General features: G+C 38.7%; 1 protein-coding gene across 5 annotated transcripts in view; it reads right to left on the bottom strand.

Moving 5' to 3' along the window:
• SPOPL (speckle type BTB/POZ protein like) overlaps positions 1-18,517 on the bottom strand; it is a 39,242-nt gene that overhangs the window by 14,624 nt on the left and 6,101 nt on the right. For 4 of the 5 annotated variants that reach the window (XR_009962155.1, XM_062605447.1, XM_062605425.1 and 1 more), the window contains exons 2-5: positions 7,045-7,179; positions 6,772-6,893; positions 6,335-6,486; positions 753-880 (exon numbers count right to left, since the gene is read on the bottom strand). Coding sequence is in view for 4 of the 5 variants with exons in the window: in XM_062605447.1 (XP_062461431.1) it covers positions 753-880; positions 6,335-6,486; positions 6,772-6,893; positions 7,045-7,122 (480 nt within the window). In the remaining variant the exon portion in view is untranslated. Of the gene's footprint in view, positions 1-752; positions 881-6,334; positions 6,487-6,771; positions 6,894-7,044; positions 7,180-18,185; positions 18,281-18,517 lie in introns of those variants that run through there. The other variant, XM_062605443.1, reaches the window with a different exon arrangement.

The raw sequence follows: 18,517 nt of genomic DNA on the forward strand, positions 1-18,517 counted from the left end.
CCAATGAGTATTTTACACTGTACTTATACTTTCTCTAGTTCCCATTTTTAACATTGAGTAAGCATTTTACTGAATTTTAATGACAATTTAGGTTACAATATAACTGATATAGAAGTGACCCTGATGCACCATGAAGTTAAATATACACCACAGCTCTCAATATTAATTCTCAACATTAAGCAGTCCTTCTACAGGATTCTTGCATTTGTTCAGAAAGCAAAATATAAAATCATTATTTAAAAAAAAAAAAAAGTATTTCATTTACTGGAAATACCTGATCATTGGTTAAAATCATCAATTATGATATTACAGAAATATAGATTCTGACAATCAGTTGGGGTTTTTATAATGCAAACCAAAATGCAGACATTCTTTTTGCTTATCCAGTCAAAACCAATCCTGTAATTCCAAATACAACATCTTTAAATAAAAGTGACCTCAGTAAAAGAGTACTTCTACAGAGAGCATGTGTAAGCCTCCTTTTACAGAAGTAATCCTAAAATAATCCTAGGAGATTCATGGTGAAGTCCAATAGTTTACAAGTGATCAATTCAGACCTATTCTAAACTTCAGTATACATGTAGAAAAAAACCCAACAAATGCAATGCAGACAAAACAAGTAAATGTGTATTTTACCATATTATAGTTTACAGAAGAAAACGTTAAGATATCACTGCTTAAATCAATGTTAACCTTTATTAAAGCAGAAAACATTTTACTTAAAAGTTTACCACTTATAAACCTATACCCACCTCACAAAATAATGTAAGCTTGTCATCTGGTAGAAGACCATTGGCTTCATCCAGTAAAAAGTCTCTTCGGATAAATTTCTTAAAACCCCAGTCCTTGCCTTGCACAAATCGATATGCTCTTTGGCTTTCTGATAAAATACAGTCAATGTACAAATAAAGCAAGTTAAATAAAAATATTAGCAAATAACAACACCTAAATGCTATATTAAAGCCAAGCATTAATCAAAAAATAAAACCATTTAGCATGTTTGGATCATATGTCACACTGAGAAAACCCACAACTCTTAAAAATATAATGTTGTAATTGCATTATTTTATGAAACACCTGATAGAATTTAATAGAGCAAAATTTGCAATTCAAGCCGGGTCACCCCCTTAGACGCTATCTTAGGCACCATCCAGCAAAAAAGGAGTTTTTCAGTTAATGTTTAAGAATGCCAATGTGTCAAAACAGAAATTGTTCACTGGGAAGTACCATTACAATGAATTTGTCACCACAAGTACATTCTGACAGCACTTCTGCAGTTGTCACAACAATCTGTTTTGACTTCCTCCTGGAATGGAAAATCATGTTTCACAGGCTGAATTTATTTTGAAATATGGTAACAGCACTAAAAAAGGCAAAACAGAAATAAAAGCTTTCAAGTAACAAACTTTTTTTTTTGGTCATAAAAAGGTATTATTTATATTTACCTTCTAGCCATAGTTAGGATAATTATTATTTTTTTTTTAATCCATTGGATTTCCTGTGACCATACAACCCTTTTTTTTTCCAGTTCTAGTGTTCATAGCCCACAGAAGGGTTCCCAAAGTCATATCAGTGCAAATACGTGTAATTCTGAAAGATTAGTTATTTTACATGGCAGGTTCACTATAAGGTGTTCACTTCTTCCACAGGGAAGAGCATTATATACTTCTGTGTGGAACTAAAACATAGAATCATAGAATAATAAGGGTTGGAAAGGACCTTAAGATCATCTAGTTCCAACCCCCCTGCCGTGGGCAGGGACACCTTATGCTAAATCGTATCACCCAAGGCCTTGTCCAACTTGGTCTTGAACACTGCCAGGGATGGAGCATTCATGGGAAAGAGGTTATTTGGGAATACCTTTGAGAATATCTGTAGAATAAACCACATTCTGAATCAGATTTAGAAAGACTGTTCAAAATGAAGACAGCAAGACTAATTCTGAAATAACATGGAGTCAGAGGGGAAGGGGAAAGAATCTCAAAAAGAGCTCTCCAAGATAAGATTTTTTTTTTCATTCCAAAAAGCTGGACAAGAAACATGTCATCATATTTCCATACAATTCCACACAAAGCTGTATGGATAGATACTTTAGCCTTTTAGAGAAGAATTTAGAAGTCAGAAGTTTGTTATAAAAGCAATGTATTTTCCATTATAGAATCTGTTAAAATACAATTCGTTCTACAACATCTAAAATAAAGCTATCAGGAAAGTCAGACTTCTCTATTCAGCTTGGTAGCATCACTGAAATAGACTTGACCATTTAACACACCACACATGCTAGGAAACATATGTCTAATACGTTGTCCTCACTGCCAGTAGCTGGAAAAATGACATTCCTAACAGTTTTTCCACTAGAATTAGACCAAGCAGAATATATTCTACAGGTTTTGATTCTGTTCTTTTAATACAATTAAGAACCACTCAGGAACTGACAATACAGGAGGTGTCTCCAGCACACATCCAAACAAAAACAAATCCTCCTTACGCTGCAGAAAACAGAAGCAGAGGAAAATACACTTACCAAGTGCAGTGTGGGCTTTGAGGGCAACAGAACAAATGTCAAATACTGTTACATTTAACTTTGTATGCCAAAGAAAAATTATCATTTTAAAAAATACCATTTAGGTTTTCTGTCATCTGGATCAGCATTTTCACATTTTTATCAACTTGCCAAAAATCCACAACAAACCTCAGAACAGAATGAAAACATAAAACCAGAAAAAAAATGAAGAGGTTAAAATTGTTTTCCTCTGGATTCAGCCCAATTCTTTATTCTGAAAACAGATTTTACTGTTATCAGCAACAACCAGTGATAAACCCTCTGAAATTGTCACCAGTAGCAATTTAAGTATACAAAACCCACAAAAATAAAGCAACATAAAAGCATAAATGTGGTTCTTTTCCTCCTAATAAAGCTCAAATGTTACTTTGTTATGTATTATGTTATGCTCCTTTTGCATCAAAAGCAGCATGACCAACAGGTCAAAGGAGGTGATCCTGCCCCTTTACTCTGCTCTCATGAGACCTCACATGAAGTACTGTGTGCAGTTCTGGTTTCCTCAACATAAAAAGGACATGGAACTGTTGGAACAAGTCCAGAGGAGAGCCATGAGGATGATCAGGGGACTGGAGCACCTCCTCTATGAAGACAGGCTGAGAAAGTTGGGGCTGTTCAGCCTGGAGAAGGCTGCATGGAGACCTCACATGTAACGGGTAAAATTTAAACAGGGGAAGTTTAGACTGGATATAAGGAGGAAATTCTTATCTGTTAGGGTGGTGAGGCACTGGAATAGGTTGCCAAGGGAGGTTGTGAATGCTCCATCCCTGGCAGTGCTCAAAACCAGGTTGGACGAGGCCTTGGGTGGCATGGTTTAGTGTGAGGTGTCCCTGCCCATGGCAGGGGGGGTTGGAACTAGATGCTCTTAAGGTCCTTTCCAACCCTAACTATTCTACGATTCTATGATTTTATACACAGCTTCATCATCTGAAGCAGTCTGCACGTGAATTATGAATTTACAAAGGACATCTGAAGTTGGGCATCACGATACTGTATAAATAAAAGTACAGAACAGAAGCAGATGGCAAATGGCTGGAAAGTCCAAAAAATAAGACTTCTGTTGGTAATGTCCCAAAATAAAAATATGTTTCCAATTCCTGTAGTGCCAAACACAGGACAGCTACTACTGCAGAAACTGAAAACACTAGGATTTTTGGGGTTTAGCACCTTGTGATTTTTAGCATTTAAAGTAACACTTCTGAAGCACCTCTCTGAAGTGCTCACAAACTCATGTACACAGGATGAGGAAGAAATAGGAGAAATCAGAAGTCTGTGTTCGGTTGCACGGCTACCATCTTGCCCCCACACAGACACAGTAGGATAGCTCATGGGACCATAGGGCTGCAGTGGACAGGTTCAGTCTCCTTGGGAAGGCTAGGCTACCCTTTACATGAGACCTATAGGAATGCATGGAGCTCTGCCCTGCAGATGATGAACCAGCAGAGAATTTACGGGATTAGAGGGGATGCCAGTGCAAGCAATGTGCTCAGTGTCTGCTTGCAGACCTACTCATCAGGAAGAAACAGGCGACTGGTGATTAGGGTGCTGGTGGGCAACAAATGAACAAGTCATCAGTGAACCCCTAAAGCAAAAAAGGACCAGCAGTATCTAATTAAACACTAGAAAGGTTACCCAGATAAGTTGCAGAGTATCCATCCTTGGGAGATATTTAAAGCATGAGATTCCAAGCAAACTGCTCTGGTTGATCCTGCTTTTGGCAAGGGGATTAGACAAGGCAACATCCAGAGGTCCCTTGCAACCTCAACAATTCTGTGATTCTCTGATTATTTCGAAATATTTTTTGATGTTCACATTGCAGTTTTATTTAACTACATACATCAGTCCACTACCGGACTTTGTCAGTGACATGGAAAGCGGGATTGAGTGCAGGTTTGCCAATGACACCTGTGTGGTTTGGTTGATACGCTGGAGGGAAGGAATGCCATCCAGAGGGACCCTGACACACTTGTAAGGTGGGCCGATGGCAACCTTATCGCACTTGAACAAGCCAAGTGCAAGGTCCTGCACCTGGGTGGTGGTAATCCCAGGCACAGCTACAGGTTGGGCAGAGAAGAGATTCAGAGTAGCCCTGTGGAGAAGACTTCGGGGTGTTGGTTGATGACAAATTGAACATGAGCCAGATTCAGTGTGCGCTCACAGCCCAGAAAGCCAACCGTATCCTGGGCTGCATCAAAAGAAGTGTGACCAGCAGGTCGAAGGAGGTGATCCTGCTCCTCTACTCTGCTCTCATGAGACGTTACTTGGAGTATTGTGTGCAGTTCCGGTGCCCTCAACATAAAAAGGACATGGAGCTGTTGGAACAAGTCCAGAGGAGAGCCATGAGGATGATCAGGGGACTGAAGCACCTCCCCTGTGAAGACAGGCTGAGAAAGTTGGGGCTGTTCAGCCTGGAGAAGGCTGCATGGAGACCTCACAGCAGCCTTTCAGTATCTGAAGGAGGCCTATAAGGATACTGGGGAGGGACTCTTCAATAGGGACTGTAGTGACAGGACAAGGGGTAATGGGTTCAAACCTAAACAGGGGAAGTTTAGGTTATATGTAAGGAAGAAGTTCTCTACTGTAAGGGTGGTGAGGCACTGGAATGAGTTGCCCAGGGAAGCTGTGAATGATCCATCCCTGGTGGTGTTCAAGGCCAGGTTGGACAGAGCCTTGGGTGACATGGTTTAGTACGTGGTGTCCCTGCCCATGGCAAGGGGGTTGGAACTAGATGCTCTTAAGGTCCTTTCCAACCCTAACTATTCTATGATTCTACAATTCTGTCTCAAGCCAAAAACTACGAGCTTTGTTCATGTAACAGAACCAGGAGGCCTGAAGAGATTGAAGCAACCGACTATATCAGTGGAAGAGGATAAATAGAGAGAATGTATGTATTTCCTTTCCTTCCAAAGAGTCCAACCATTTAAGTTTTAGATTTGAACTCAGTTTTGTGGATTTATTTTCAAGATTACAAGCATGCCTAGTTACATAAGGAGAAAGCAGCATGAACTTTGGGTATGAGTACTAGAGAGCTACAGATTTTTCCAAGAAATTCAGAACTTGCAACAGAACAGACCCTGCAAGATCTCAAGTCCTGGAGTAGAAGGAAGAAAGGTAGACAGATTCTTCATATATAGGACTAGCAACAGCATAAGCTCAGTGCAGACCAGCATTAAAGTACACATTTTCATGAGAATTCCAGCTTTTCCAAAAAGTGTTTCCAATGAAGGTTAAGCTTGTAACTTTAAAACTAAGAGCCATATTTTTCATATTAAAGCAGCAATTAAATCACTGTTTATTTCAAAGTTTCCTTCCTAATTCCTCAGGTAAATATGGCTCATGTTTCTAAAATTAGAGTGTAAATGAGATGAACTAGACCAAAACACTGTAAAGGAGTGTCTAAAAAAAACCCAAACACCAACCATGCATGTTTATCCCAATTAACTATGGAAATCAAACACTTCCACTGCAGCTAGAAACAAGCAAATACACCCCTAATAATAGGAAGCAAGAATAATCTGCTAGAAGAGCAAAGTGACAAGAATTTGGAATGACGACAGTAATTTATACTGCTCAGGACAGAATTAACATAGCTCAGCAATCAGGGAAGTGTGAAACATGAACAAGATTTTTAATTAAGTTTCTAAAAGTATATTAAAAATGTATTTTAAAGTTTACCTCAATACTAAATTCTGTTCTCAACTGAAAAACTTACAAGGCTGATTTTTTTGGGAATGCTTTTACAAATCCACACGTAATACATTAAGATTCCCTTACCCATTGCTTTTGTTTCTTCTCTTTTAGCATTCAACAGGGAAAATTTGAATTTTGCTCTGACTTCACTTTTAGGACAACTGACTAAAAGCAGATATAATGACAGGTAGTCTTTGCTTTCATCATCTAATCCCTTTGGATTTACTCTCAGGCACCTGAAAGGAACACAGAAATCGTACATTTCTCAATAGTATCCAGAATAAATTCAGAAATACTTCTACAAAATACAATGATACATACTACAAAAATGAATGTTTCCCTTATGACTGTTGAAACTTTGAAATTAGAACCAATCTGTACCTACAGTAAAACTTCAAGAAATATGAGGTTTAATATTTATTTGCAATTGAATTTTGCAACTTTTGTGAGTGGGAAAACCAAAAACAAATAAAAAACCCCAAACAAAACCCACAAAGAAGTTGCTAGAATAAAGACCTTACCACTTCATTTTGTCATTTGGCCCTGATGAAAAGGTAGAACTCTTTAACACTTCACCCATTTCTTCTCGGCAAAAACTGAAGTTATTAATGGTCCACATGTAGGAAAATTTTACTACTTTAACCTGAATAAAAGATGCAGAGATGTAGAGACTGTCAATAAAATTTAACTTGCACCAGCTAGTTAGATTGTCAGCACGGCTCAGTAATTTTATTTTTTATTTTTAGTTATAATTATGACTAGAAAATAAAGGCGCTGGAATTTATGTAGATTACCTGTGTGTAGCACCAGCTTTCAGCCACAGGTCCACTGGACATCTCCCCAGGAGGAGGTGGGGTGGGAACCCTTGACATTGCCACTTATTGCAGGTTTATAGTATCAAGATAGCAATCCAGACTTCAGTAATTCTCCTAAAAAAATAATTTAATACATTTTGTTCACCCTTTATAAGTGTAGAAAGAAATATCCATTGAAATCCATATTACTATGTTTACTAAATGATGCAACTGAAAGAGGACAATGGCTTTGCTATTTAGATGAGCTAGATGTCTGACATTAATGACCACTTGTACTCAAAATCCACAGGCTGAATCTTCATTGAAATACTTCATAAAAGCAAGCACTTGTGCATCATACAATACCACTAACAACCTTACTTCAACATCACCTTTGCAAATTACCACCTTGATCACACCAGTTGTGTTACAACTTTCTTCAGGATCTTCTCCTTTGATTTGGAGAGTAACTAGGGCCTTGTGAGCACTCAATTATTACTACCAATGTATTAGTTGCCCACACAAGCACAATTCAGTCCTGGAATCACACCTAGCTACCAGGTTCAAACAATCCTGGGATTTCTCAAGGGAAGGAAAGAAATTAAACTTGCATTTAAAGTATTTTCTTCATAGATCTTTCATGACTGCCTTGTATGTTTAACACCAACAGATTCAACTGCAGAACTATAATCACCATAATCATGCGTTTGTTCCTTATCGGAACACAAAACTGAAAACCAGCTTAAGACAACTTGCCAAACCCGAAGAACTTTCTAATAGCAAATAAAGCCGTATTGTTATGGATTATCACTTAACAGAGCACTACAATTTTTTCTGCCCATCAGAAACTGAGTCACATGCCCAGATTCATCACATCTAGCCACAGACACCAAGTTAGCAGCCTACTTGTGCTAGTCTTGGTATACAAGTAATGAATGAAGGCGGGCTTTTCAAGAGGGTAGGCTCTGGGTTACTGGGCTGACTCTCCTTTAGAGTAGGGTTTGCTGTCAACTTTAGACAGGTTTCTGCCAGAAGCACAGCTTCTCACTTAAGCAGCTCCATTAAGTTGCAAAAAAGAAGTTAAATTAACCCTGATCAAACCAGATGAAAGTGACAATTGTCTGCCACCAAATATTTTCTCTTAGTACAGAAAGTTTCTTTAAACATATCCTGCTATCGCTGAAGCACCATCAGAAAACTACAATCTTCCTGCAACATTTGAGTGTTTCCGCATAGAGGTCTTTTGTACTTGTGACAGAACAGCACTAGTTGTCTTACTCAAAAGATGCGATTGCACATCACTAACCATATTGGAACTCTTTTTTTAGGGACAGGCAACTTAGAAACAAGGGTTTATGCAAGCCTTTGTAAGAAGATACTACAAGACCACGTCATTCAGTCACAATGTGAACAAATTTATTATTCCTATAGGGAAAGAATTCTCTGCAAATCACTATGAACCTCGGTAGATGTCTTCCCTCTTATCTTTCTAGGGCTGCTTCTCACTTACTTTTGATAAGAATTAGCCATTCCTCACTAAATCCTGCTGGCATGGGAATCACTCTGAAATGTATGAAACCTTGAAAACAAAATTGATTCTCAGTTTATGAGGAAGCAGATGCTATATAATCAGATCCCATACTGGATCTCTACTAACAGACCTACTGTGACTAGATATATAAAAAAAATTAAATAAAAATTAGTGAATAGGTCTTCTGCAAGACATGGATCAGAGACACTGAAGTGTAATCATAAATACAATTCAGCTCTTATAAGTTATTTTTTTGTAAGTAAAATTTGATTTTATTTATGGCAATCTTCAGTACTTAAAAGTACTTTCCATAGATGAAAACTAGAAACAAACAGCCACCCTAAATTTAAGGTAATGGAACTTGCTTGCCCTATATTTTTTTTTTTTAAGCAAGAATTGCCTGTATTGTGGAAACTGTGTTTACAGAGATTTTGTTTGCAGGTTTACAACTTGTTTTGACTGTCTGTACAAAACCATGCAGAGTAAAATTCCTGGGAAACATACATGTGAACATCCCTCTTTCATAAAGCAAATATTCGTACTTATGTTACCATTATTTCTGGAAGCAGATCCTATTCAATGGTAACAACTGAAGCTGCTACCCAAATACATGATGGATTTTAGATAAAACCACATCCTGAAAGAATTACAACAGCTCACCTCAGCTTTACTGAACCTGTTTTGCTCTTCTTCAATTCTCCAATGCTAAAACCAAGAAGAAATATACCCTTGTTCCTTATCCTGTCATTTGCATGAGATGCACAGGACTCCCTCATCTCTAATCTGCTCCTCAATTCTTTCAGTCCATTAGATTGCTCAGCTCCCAGTAACCATGATCGAGCAGCAGATCTGAGCCTAGTTTGCTCTGAAAGGGTATCCAAATTGAAAAAGATTGAAAAACCTGCTGTATAGCAAGCTCTTTAGAGAGCATCCAGTCACCTTATGCCAGGTACCAGTGCTTACCTGCCCCCTCCTATCACACAGCTAAATTGCCAGATTCGCTGACAATTTAACTCTAAGCAAGGGTGGGCATTCTCAATTATTTTCAGGTATCTGCCACCCTGTCTCTGTACCTGCTCTACCCAGGGCATCTGTACTTCACAGGCTGCTTCCACCTGCTGCATGGCTTTTTTTTTTTTATTTCAGGTTCTGACAGCATGATTTTATGTAAGTACCCTTTACAGATCCTTCTGAATAGCTTCAGCATTTTGTTAAGTTTCCATTTACAGTATTAGAACTAGAAAACTGATTTTCATTGAGCTCATGATAAGACTTTGAGGAACAGATTTAGACATCACATTTTTTGGCATGGATTTACCAAGTCAATCAAATTTTTAGATTCAGAAAACTGTAAGAAAACAATAACTTTAAATACTTCATATACTGTGAGCCTGTGTTGAAGAGCTGCCTTTTTTACTTTTTAATATGCCTGGATGTGCAATTAAAAAAAAAAGTAGTAAGAAACCAACTAACAGCAAAACTGAACAATGGAGAACAAATACACAGAGCATCAGAGGCTCTCTGGCAAGACATACCAAAAGACTGCCAGGAACAGCAGGGAAACAGTTTAGCAGTACTGCTCATCTGCCCCTCGCTTAACCTATTAATCAGCATTTGGGTGGGGATGTAGGGATATTTACCAAAACTACAGGGTGAAAGAGAACACAAGCTTCAAAGGTGCTATTCTGAAGTGTAGAGGTGTTTGGGGAAGGAAGGATTTTTTTCAGACCCCAGACTGCCACTCAGACCAAGCAGGCCTTGCAGGCCAAGAGCCTTACCCACTTCATGTGGCCCGTGATGGCTACCAGGGCAAAGTGGACCTCACAAGGGCAGACTGAAGGTGAGAAAAAAAAAAATGTACTTACACATTTACCCCTTTGTTCTACATACTGTACTCTGCTTGGGGAGATGTCTAAATACCACTTTGAAGAAAATGTTTATGAATCGTTGATTAGCCACTGCCCTCAGCTCTGACAAAAAAGTTTTCCAAGTACCAAGCCCTCGTCACAGCCTATTAGATCAAATGGTTGGGAACAAGATGAAGCTGAAGTTCACAAAACCAGTCTGAGAATGACTGGGCAGAATTAAATGAATGAAGTGCAGAAAGACAGACCTGTTATCTGCAGGACAAAGCAACTCATGCTAGAACCTGCACTTATTTCTCTGCAGGCTATAATGAACAAAGCACCAGAGGTGACAGGACATTATCAGGTAATGCCTCCAAGAGTTTTCAGGCCATACTTGTCTGGACTTGGCTTAACAAACCAGTGTGGCCATTTTGCCAGGCAGATGTGTTTGACCAGAGTAAACATGCACTGGGAACAGTAAAACAAGTTTTAATGGATAAGGGTAAAAGAAATTTCTGGTTTTCAAAGGGAAAGAGATGTATTTTTAAAGGATGTCAAGTACCTTTGTTGTTTGGTTGGTTTATCAATGAAATTATATACCCATATTGAATGTAGTGCAGCAGTCAGTGATGATTTTACTCACCGAGATGCTACTTTCATTGTCTAACTTCAAAAAACCCCAACCCCAAACAACGAAACACCTTCCACTAGACCACCTTACCCAAAGCCTCATCCAACCTGTCTTTGAAGACTTCCACGGATGGTGCAGCCACAGCTTCTCTGGACAACCTGTGCAAGTGCCTCAGCACCCTCACAAGGAAGAGCTTCTTTCTAATTTCTAATCCAAACATGATGGGCTTATCACCTGTACTGGTCTCTTTAGGAAGGTATTGGTTTTACCTGCTAATCACTCTGCCAAGTAGACTGGTCCCAGTTAAATTAGGATCTTCACAGAGCTGGGTACCACTTGCAGAGCAGTGGTGGGTTTGAAGGCACACAGATGACAAAAGAAGGCATTTCTCAAAGCACATTTTATTCAGGAATCAACTAAAGTACTCTCCTAGTCAAAAAAAAGTACTTGTGTTAAGCTTCAAGCCACGTAAGTTGATTATCATTAATTACCTGCACATGAAGCATAAAGAAAGCATGGGCTACCCTCCATAAAGCAATTACACTAAATTTCATCAAAAGCTGCATCAGCTCTCCATTTTCATAACATTTAAGAGATCTTAAGATTCAAAGCTACTTCATACATCCACAGAACATGAATTCCAGAAAACATTATCTTGCTTCCTTTCCCAAAAATTGAGTACTTGTCCATGTTATTGTAAATAGTTTCTTTTCAACCTCTTAGAGCTAGACAAGAACACATTCCCAGGTTGTTACATCTTGTGTTGGAATCATCTCAACACCTTCACTGAAAAAATTACTAGCTCATTAAGAAAGTACCACATGCATATGAACACAAAGAGGAGTTTCCTAATCCCCCAAAATAAACCTACAAAACACTTCATAAACCTATTTGAATATTTGTCTGAAGCGTTAACATGATCCTTTGCCAGCCCCCACATCTGAAAGCAGAAGCTCAGGGTAACTATATCCTAACAGTTCTTTCAGAATAATAAAAGTGTAGCAAGTGCACACAACCAGGTTCGCATGTTAACCACTGACCATAGGAATAACTTATCTTTGTATTTCAATAAGGTGTTACAGTCAGCAAATTACTGGCAGGAACAGCTAAACAGTCTTCTGCAGGGTATGCAACACACCCCAAAAGTCAAATCCAGCCTGCCAGAACCTAACCCACACATCAGTTCACCAAGCAAGCCAGTGACCCTGTCCTGCTCCCTCAAGAGTGAGAAGGAAAGCACATTATGAACTTGATGATCAGCTCCTGCTGACCCTCTTTTCTTTGACATCCCTTCCTCCAGGAAGGGATACGCTCACATGAGTGAGTCTGGCACAGTGCAGACTTCTTCTCATGTCCTGTCCAGAAACTGGGCAACAAAGCAACATTTAATATTAATGTCATTGTTCACTTCCAAACCACGACAGCAGTCTCCACAAAGAAAGAGGCTGTGGAGCTTGTTGTGACTGAAACATCAAATATCTCTATCCAGCAAACCACACCAAGCATTTAACAACTAATGCAAAAACTAAGAGTAAATTGCTGTCTAAGAGTGAGTGGTATTAATATCATTTAGTCATCTATAATGAAAGCCTAAAAAATTACCATACCAAGAAATCTCACGTATTTATTCCATATTCCATTTGAATGGTAAGTATCATATATAGTACTACCTATCGTTACTTGTTACTCAAGGAATCAGTTTTGGTTTTTAAATTACAGAGTCAAACAATTGGGAAAAATACTGAATTTTATCACTTCTTGGGTGAGAGAGTATACATTTATGAAGCTAAAGACAGAGAACAAACCATATCAAAATAGTTAAATATAAAGTGAAAGACATTATAAGGCCCAACACAAAGTTACTTTTGCACCCCTAACCGAAGCAACGTTCCAGCTGACTCAAACAGTTCTAGGTAGCACCAACTTATGAAGGCCAAACTGTTTAAGACCCAAGAAAGCCATGTCCCTTTCTCCTTGGCCATGGAAAGATTTGTGTAACAGCCACCCATCACCTGGGTCATGCCTATCCAGTGGCATGAAACTCTTGGGGCCTGAATGCTGATCAAATCCACAGGAGAAAGATTCACTTTCTCACCAAATTTCAGAGACTTAGAATAACCAATCAAAGTGACTTTTGTTTTCCTCCCTGTTTAAGATTTTGTGTAGTAAGCTGATTATACTTACAAAAATTTGTAAGATGTCTACTAGTAAGTACGCAAAAAAATCTAAACTTTGTAAAAGATAGGACTGTTTGTTAATTAACATGATTTGCATGTCTTCACAATTGATCTTTTTGAAAGAGTTGCTGCATATTTCCTATAGCTAATGATTAAATTTTCTGCTATATGATACACAACAAAAACGACAAACATTTGAAAGGTCTATTAAGTTTAGGCAGTTTTCTAATTTCATATAACCATAGAATGGTTTGGGCTGGAAGGGACCTTATGGATCATTTAGTTCCAACCCTGATGACAATTTGTTCAGTATCATCATTTGCTTCTCTGGAAACATACTCAAAATATACTTACACAATTTAAATACAGTGTTCAGTATTTACTTAATTTAATCCCTATCACTGCAACATTTAACTGCATTACTAACACTTACACAATTGCAGTTATATATATCCACCCCCTAAATTAGAAAACATATAGGTTAAGGATATACTACATTCCGTATTTGTAGTACTTCTAACATATGAACTGTCTCCTTTTTAGGGCAAGCAGAAGGGAACAGCAGTTGGGTTATACACAGGAAAACCCTAACTGAAGAAGTGAGAGATCTATTAACAGTTAAAAGGAAGAATTTGAGGACTTTTGTTTTAGGACATAGTATTAAAAAACACTTATCTAAGTTTGCTCTTGAACCACACAATAGCAACCAAGTTTGTACAAACCTAAATCAGGTTTGGGGGCTTAAATCATAAGCTCTGGCTCTCCTGTGTGCTTCACACTGAAGATCTCACCCTTGCCAGGCCCGCAGGGCTGCTGGAAGCTATTGCCCTGCCAGGAGAAACACACACACACTTCAGCAACCACACCACCAGCCAATTCATAACCCTCTCCACAGCTCTCCAGTGAGAAATAACACTAACCCTGGATGGGACTGTGACAGTTGAGGAGCTACATATTCATCCCTGTCACCCCTACTCCAGGGACAGTAAGTTCCAGCAGAGATAGAGCAGGCAGCTGGGGTCAGAGACATCTTAAAATAGCTGCAACTAAGACTCAAGAATTTAAAAGCACATCCACAAAGGGGTTCCAGCAGAAGAGCCCCAGCAAAGAAGAGCCAGGCAAAACCCAGCACATGTGAAATGTCCAACTTTTCAGGAGTACGGTGGTGTAGCTATAACTAATAACACTGAAGTCAGCAGTTCAAAATTAGCAAGATTATACTTAGTTGTAAAAACTGCCAAGCTGAGTACATGCATTTTTCAGGCTTTGCTCTGAATTTTATTTCCTATCCCAACCCATTGAAAAATATAGTTGAGTTTTACCTCAGCTGAGAGAAAACATAGTGCCCAGCAGAGACTGAACTGTAACTGTCTAGTTTACATCTGCCAAGCTTATTAATAATACCTCAGAGCATTAGCCTTGTGTTATTGTTCTGTACTATAGGAAACCCACTGCGCCCCTTATTAGATAGCCTAGACCATCCCCTATGGGAGTCATCTATGCATTTCCCTGAAGAAATGCAGTACTATTTCTTACAGCATATTTCAATTTCATTGACCAGTCTAGTTTATGGGACCCAAAAAGATGGATACTTCTACCACAGCTCCACTTGGAAAACTATTCTGTTCAAATAACCTACTGATGTTTGGGGCTTTTCCTGGTATACAGCCAAAGTGATCTTTTCCCATCCTTCGTTTTACTCTATTACTCTTACTCAAAGAAATCATTGGCATGTTAAAGTATATTTAGTGAAGACTTTTTTTCCCCCCCTAAATACTTCAGTTACACACAATTCAGAATTCACCAAATTGAAAATGCTAATCTTGGCTTTCAAATTTGCACATGAAACAAGTATCTGTAAAAACCAATGGAAAGTTGACTTCAAATTGTAACAAAAACTATCTTTCTCCAGCAGATTCAGTTAGTTTGGGGTGGTTTGTCTTGGTTTTCCTTTCTTTTTAAATTCCTAAGATTTGTGAAAAGCACTGGACTACACTCTGGAGACAGATGCTTTCATTTGCTGCAGAGAAGTTGTAAAGTGCAACAGCAGCTTAATACTCTCCTCATTAACCTCTGCAGATGGTGATCACTTGCAAAGTCCACACTGAAATGGTACAACTGCTTTCAGCAGCCAAAAGCTCACAGATGTTACCAGGAGGGCTTTTGATAATTCATTTCTTGCAGTGTTACCTATCATGGCAAACAGTGGACACATTTGCGCACAGGGCTGCACCTTTGTGGTAAGTTTGTGAGAGGTACAGTTCATACAGCTCATCATCTTATGCCTTGTACCAGGCCAGTCACAAAGTGTATCAGACTGTGAAAAAAAAAACAACTGATACTTATGAGCTGGAAAACTGAGGAAAAAAAAACAAAACAAAACAAAAAAAACCAGAAACCTACACATAAGCTCCAAACCCCAAAACTCAATTCTTCCAGAGGACTAAACTGCATTCAATGCTAGTTCACCCAAAACAGTCTTGAAACTGAACTCATTTCAATGGACTGGGTATTAAATTTCACCCTCACCAGCTGATCAGACAACACCCTAGGAAAGACAGATAGATCAAGAGGTACAGCTGCACACTCCCTTGCTTTAGTGAATATTAACTAGGAATCTCTGAAAGCATAGCTATAGGAGAACCTGACAAAAGCCATCAAGGCGATCAAAACTTGACTTGCAGTCTCAGCCTGCAGCAAAACAAGTTCACACCCAGAAAGGTAAAAAAAGAAAATCCTAAAAGTTCATAGAATACCTCCATCTGGAAGGGACCCATAAAGAATCACTGAATCCAGCTCCCAACTTCAGTCCAATAGAGGCTGGTTTCTCAAGTTTAAAGACACACAATTTCTCCTATTGTTTCAAAACCATTGAGATTGTTTTGTTTCGGATTTAAAAACAATTCCAAAACAATCTGTTTAAAATACCGTTTTCCACAACAAAAGCAATTCAAAACTCTTAAGAAAGACCAATTGATCAAACTCAGGAGCTGTAAACTTTTATAGATTAGAAAGAGTAAGTCCCAAGACCAAAAGCAGTATTTACATTTCTTTCACGCAAACGTTACTTCTTTGAAATTAGTTTGAGTATTAAAAGATTTCAGTAGCTTTCAACTTTCACAGAAACATGTAATGCTTCACAAGACTACTCAGCAATAACCACTTCTTGCTTCGCAACAGCAAACCCCACTGCTTCTACATCTGCTGAGGTGGCAGAACTCACTGCTCTATTTGCAACCCTGGACTGCAACACAGGATGAGAGGGAAAGGGAACAGGGGATGGTGCAGGTTACTCTGTATCGGGCTCCCCCCTACAGATCTTTCTTGAAAAGGATAACACACATCACCTACTCACCTAACAAAGCTTGTGCAAACTCTCTGGCGATTAAAACTCAAAGGAATAGGAAAAATGCTATCTTGCAAAAAAGCCCTAGTTACCAAAGCATGAACGTGTAAAATCTTAACTCACACCTTGTCAAACAGGCTGTTTGCCCACATTCCCCTCACCTCCCAGCACAGTCTCATTATGCCATCAGTTTGCTCCTCTGCAGGTAATGTTTAATTAAGTTTAAAAACAACAGTAAGGCAAACAGGATGGCACAGGGCTGTCAGAGTGGCCTGGCTAGTCTGGGAAGAGTTAAGCAGATTTTAGCTTGACAAAACCAACAGGGTTGATAAAAAGGTGGTAAATTCTATCACACCAAAATCTCTTCTCATAACCTGCTTCAGCTGCCTTCGAGAAGCTCTTGCTGGCAACAAACTCCACAAACCACCACACTGTGAACTACTACTGCATGTAGCCATCTTATTACCAGAAGCTATTTCCAAAAATTGTGCTGCACGGGCTGCAGACCACTGAGGCCATCACCCACTGACATCTATGCTCAAATAACCTAACATTCCTCCTCTCTTTATTGATACCCTAGCACAGCTGGGCTTGCAAAGTCCTCCACTTGCTATGGCAAGCAAATAATATTGTTTCGTCTTCAGTGCTGTCAAATAAGGCAGACCTAAAGCAGATGCAAGTCTGCCGTTTCTTGCCTCACTTCAGGAGACACAACCGCACTGTGAATCATCCTGATGATCCAGTTCAGCCACAGAATACTGCTTTCACAAAAAAAAAAAAAGTTAAAAATGCAACTTAATATCAGGAAATCAAAAAGTCAGCTAACACCAAGCAATGAGCCCATCTTCACAAGTGACTCTGGAAACCTCTGTGAAAGCTTAGACACTATAATTTATTAGTTACCCAGAATAACATTAGATGGTTCTACTGCCACATATTTTTTCCTCACCACCACTCAGTGAGCAGAGTCACACAGCTGCTGGAGGAGGTGGCACATTTCCAAATAAAACTGGTATTTAAATTATTAAAAAATGATGCCTGGTCTGTGAAACAATATTCAATATTTCAAACTACTGATCACAGAATAAACGTTAATTTTGCTTGATAATTTTATCAATACAACTAATCATAGCAACTAACTATGGGTACGAAGCTTACCACATACAAATTTTAAGCAGGCTACTGCCTACGCAAGGTTTTCTTCCACTTCTACTTGTATTATGATTTCCTCCCACTCCTAACCCCCTCCCAATCCCCTCAAACCCCCTCCCCCCCTTTTTAAATTTTTTTAAGAGAACAGCCATACTTTAGGAAAACATCACTGATAAGCAACACAGGAACTCCCCTAATCAGAAGCCTCTCACAGGATGTAATAGTATTAATTCAACCCTTCCAGATGTATTTACTTCATTTATTTGTTTTCCCCTCAGATCAACCACCTGCCTGGTTTATTTTGTAAATCTTGCAAAAAATGTCTTTATGCAAACTTCTTCAGTGTAAGTTTCAGTTTCTTATAAATCACCCATTGCAACACAAATATTCTTCAGCTGCGATTTTAAACTTTAAAAGTTTGTTTGCTATATGCACAGAAGTAACAAACAAAATGTACCTTGATATATTCTGCAGAGATCAAAAAAACATTGAAGCTGGATTTTATACATTCTATTCCTCTGAAACTACCACACACCAAATGCAGTACCAGACCTACAAGTAAGATCACACCAACTTCAACACTCAATACAGCAACATATCATATTAACCTACAATTACCCAAAGCAGCAAGGGATTTTAAACAATTTGATTTCTAGTTTAACATTTCCAGAACTGTAGTAGTATGACTCACATCTTTAAACGAGTTCATACAAAGCAGAACTTTCCAAATGCATTAAAAACCACATTTAAAATAGGTATGTATGCAAACTGCTGCAATTAGTTTCACGC

Source organism: Pezoporus occidentalis, unplaced genomic scaffold, assembly GCF_034315485.1.
Source record: "Pezoporus occidentalis ecotype Australia unplaced genomic scaffold, CSIRO_AGI_Poc_V1 ctg12, whole genome shotgun sequence".
Classification (NCBI taxonomy): domain Eukaryota; kingdom Metazoa; phylum Chordata; class Aves; order Psittaciformes; family Psittacidae; genus Pezoporus; species Pezoporus occidentalis.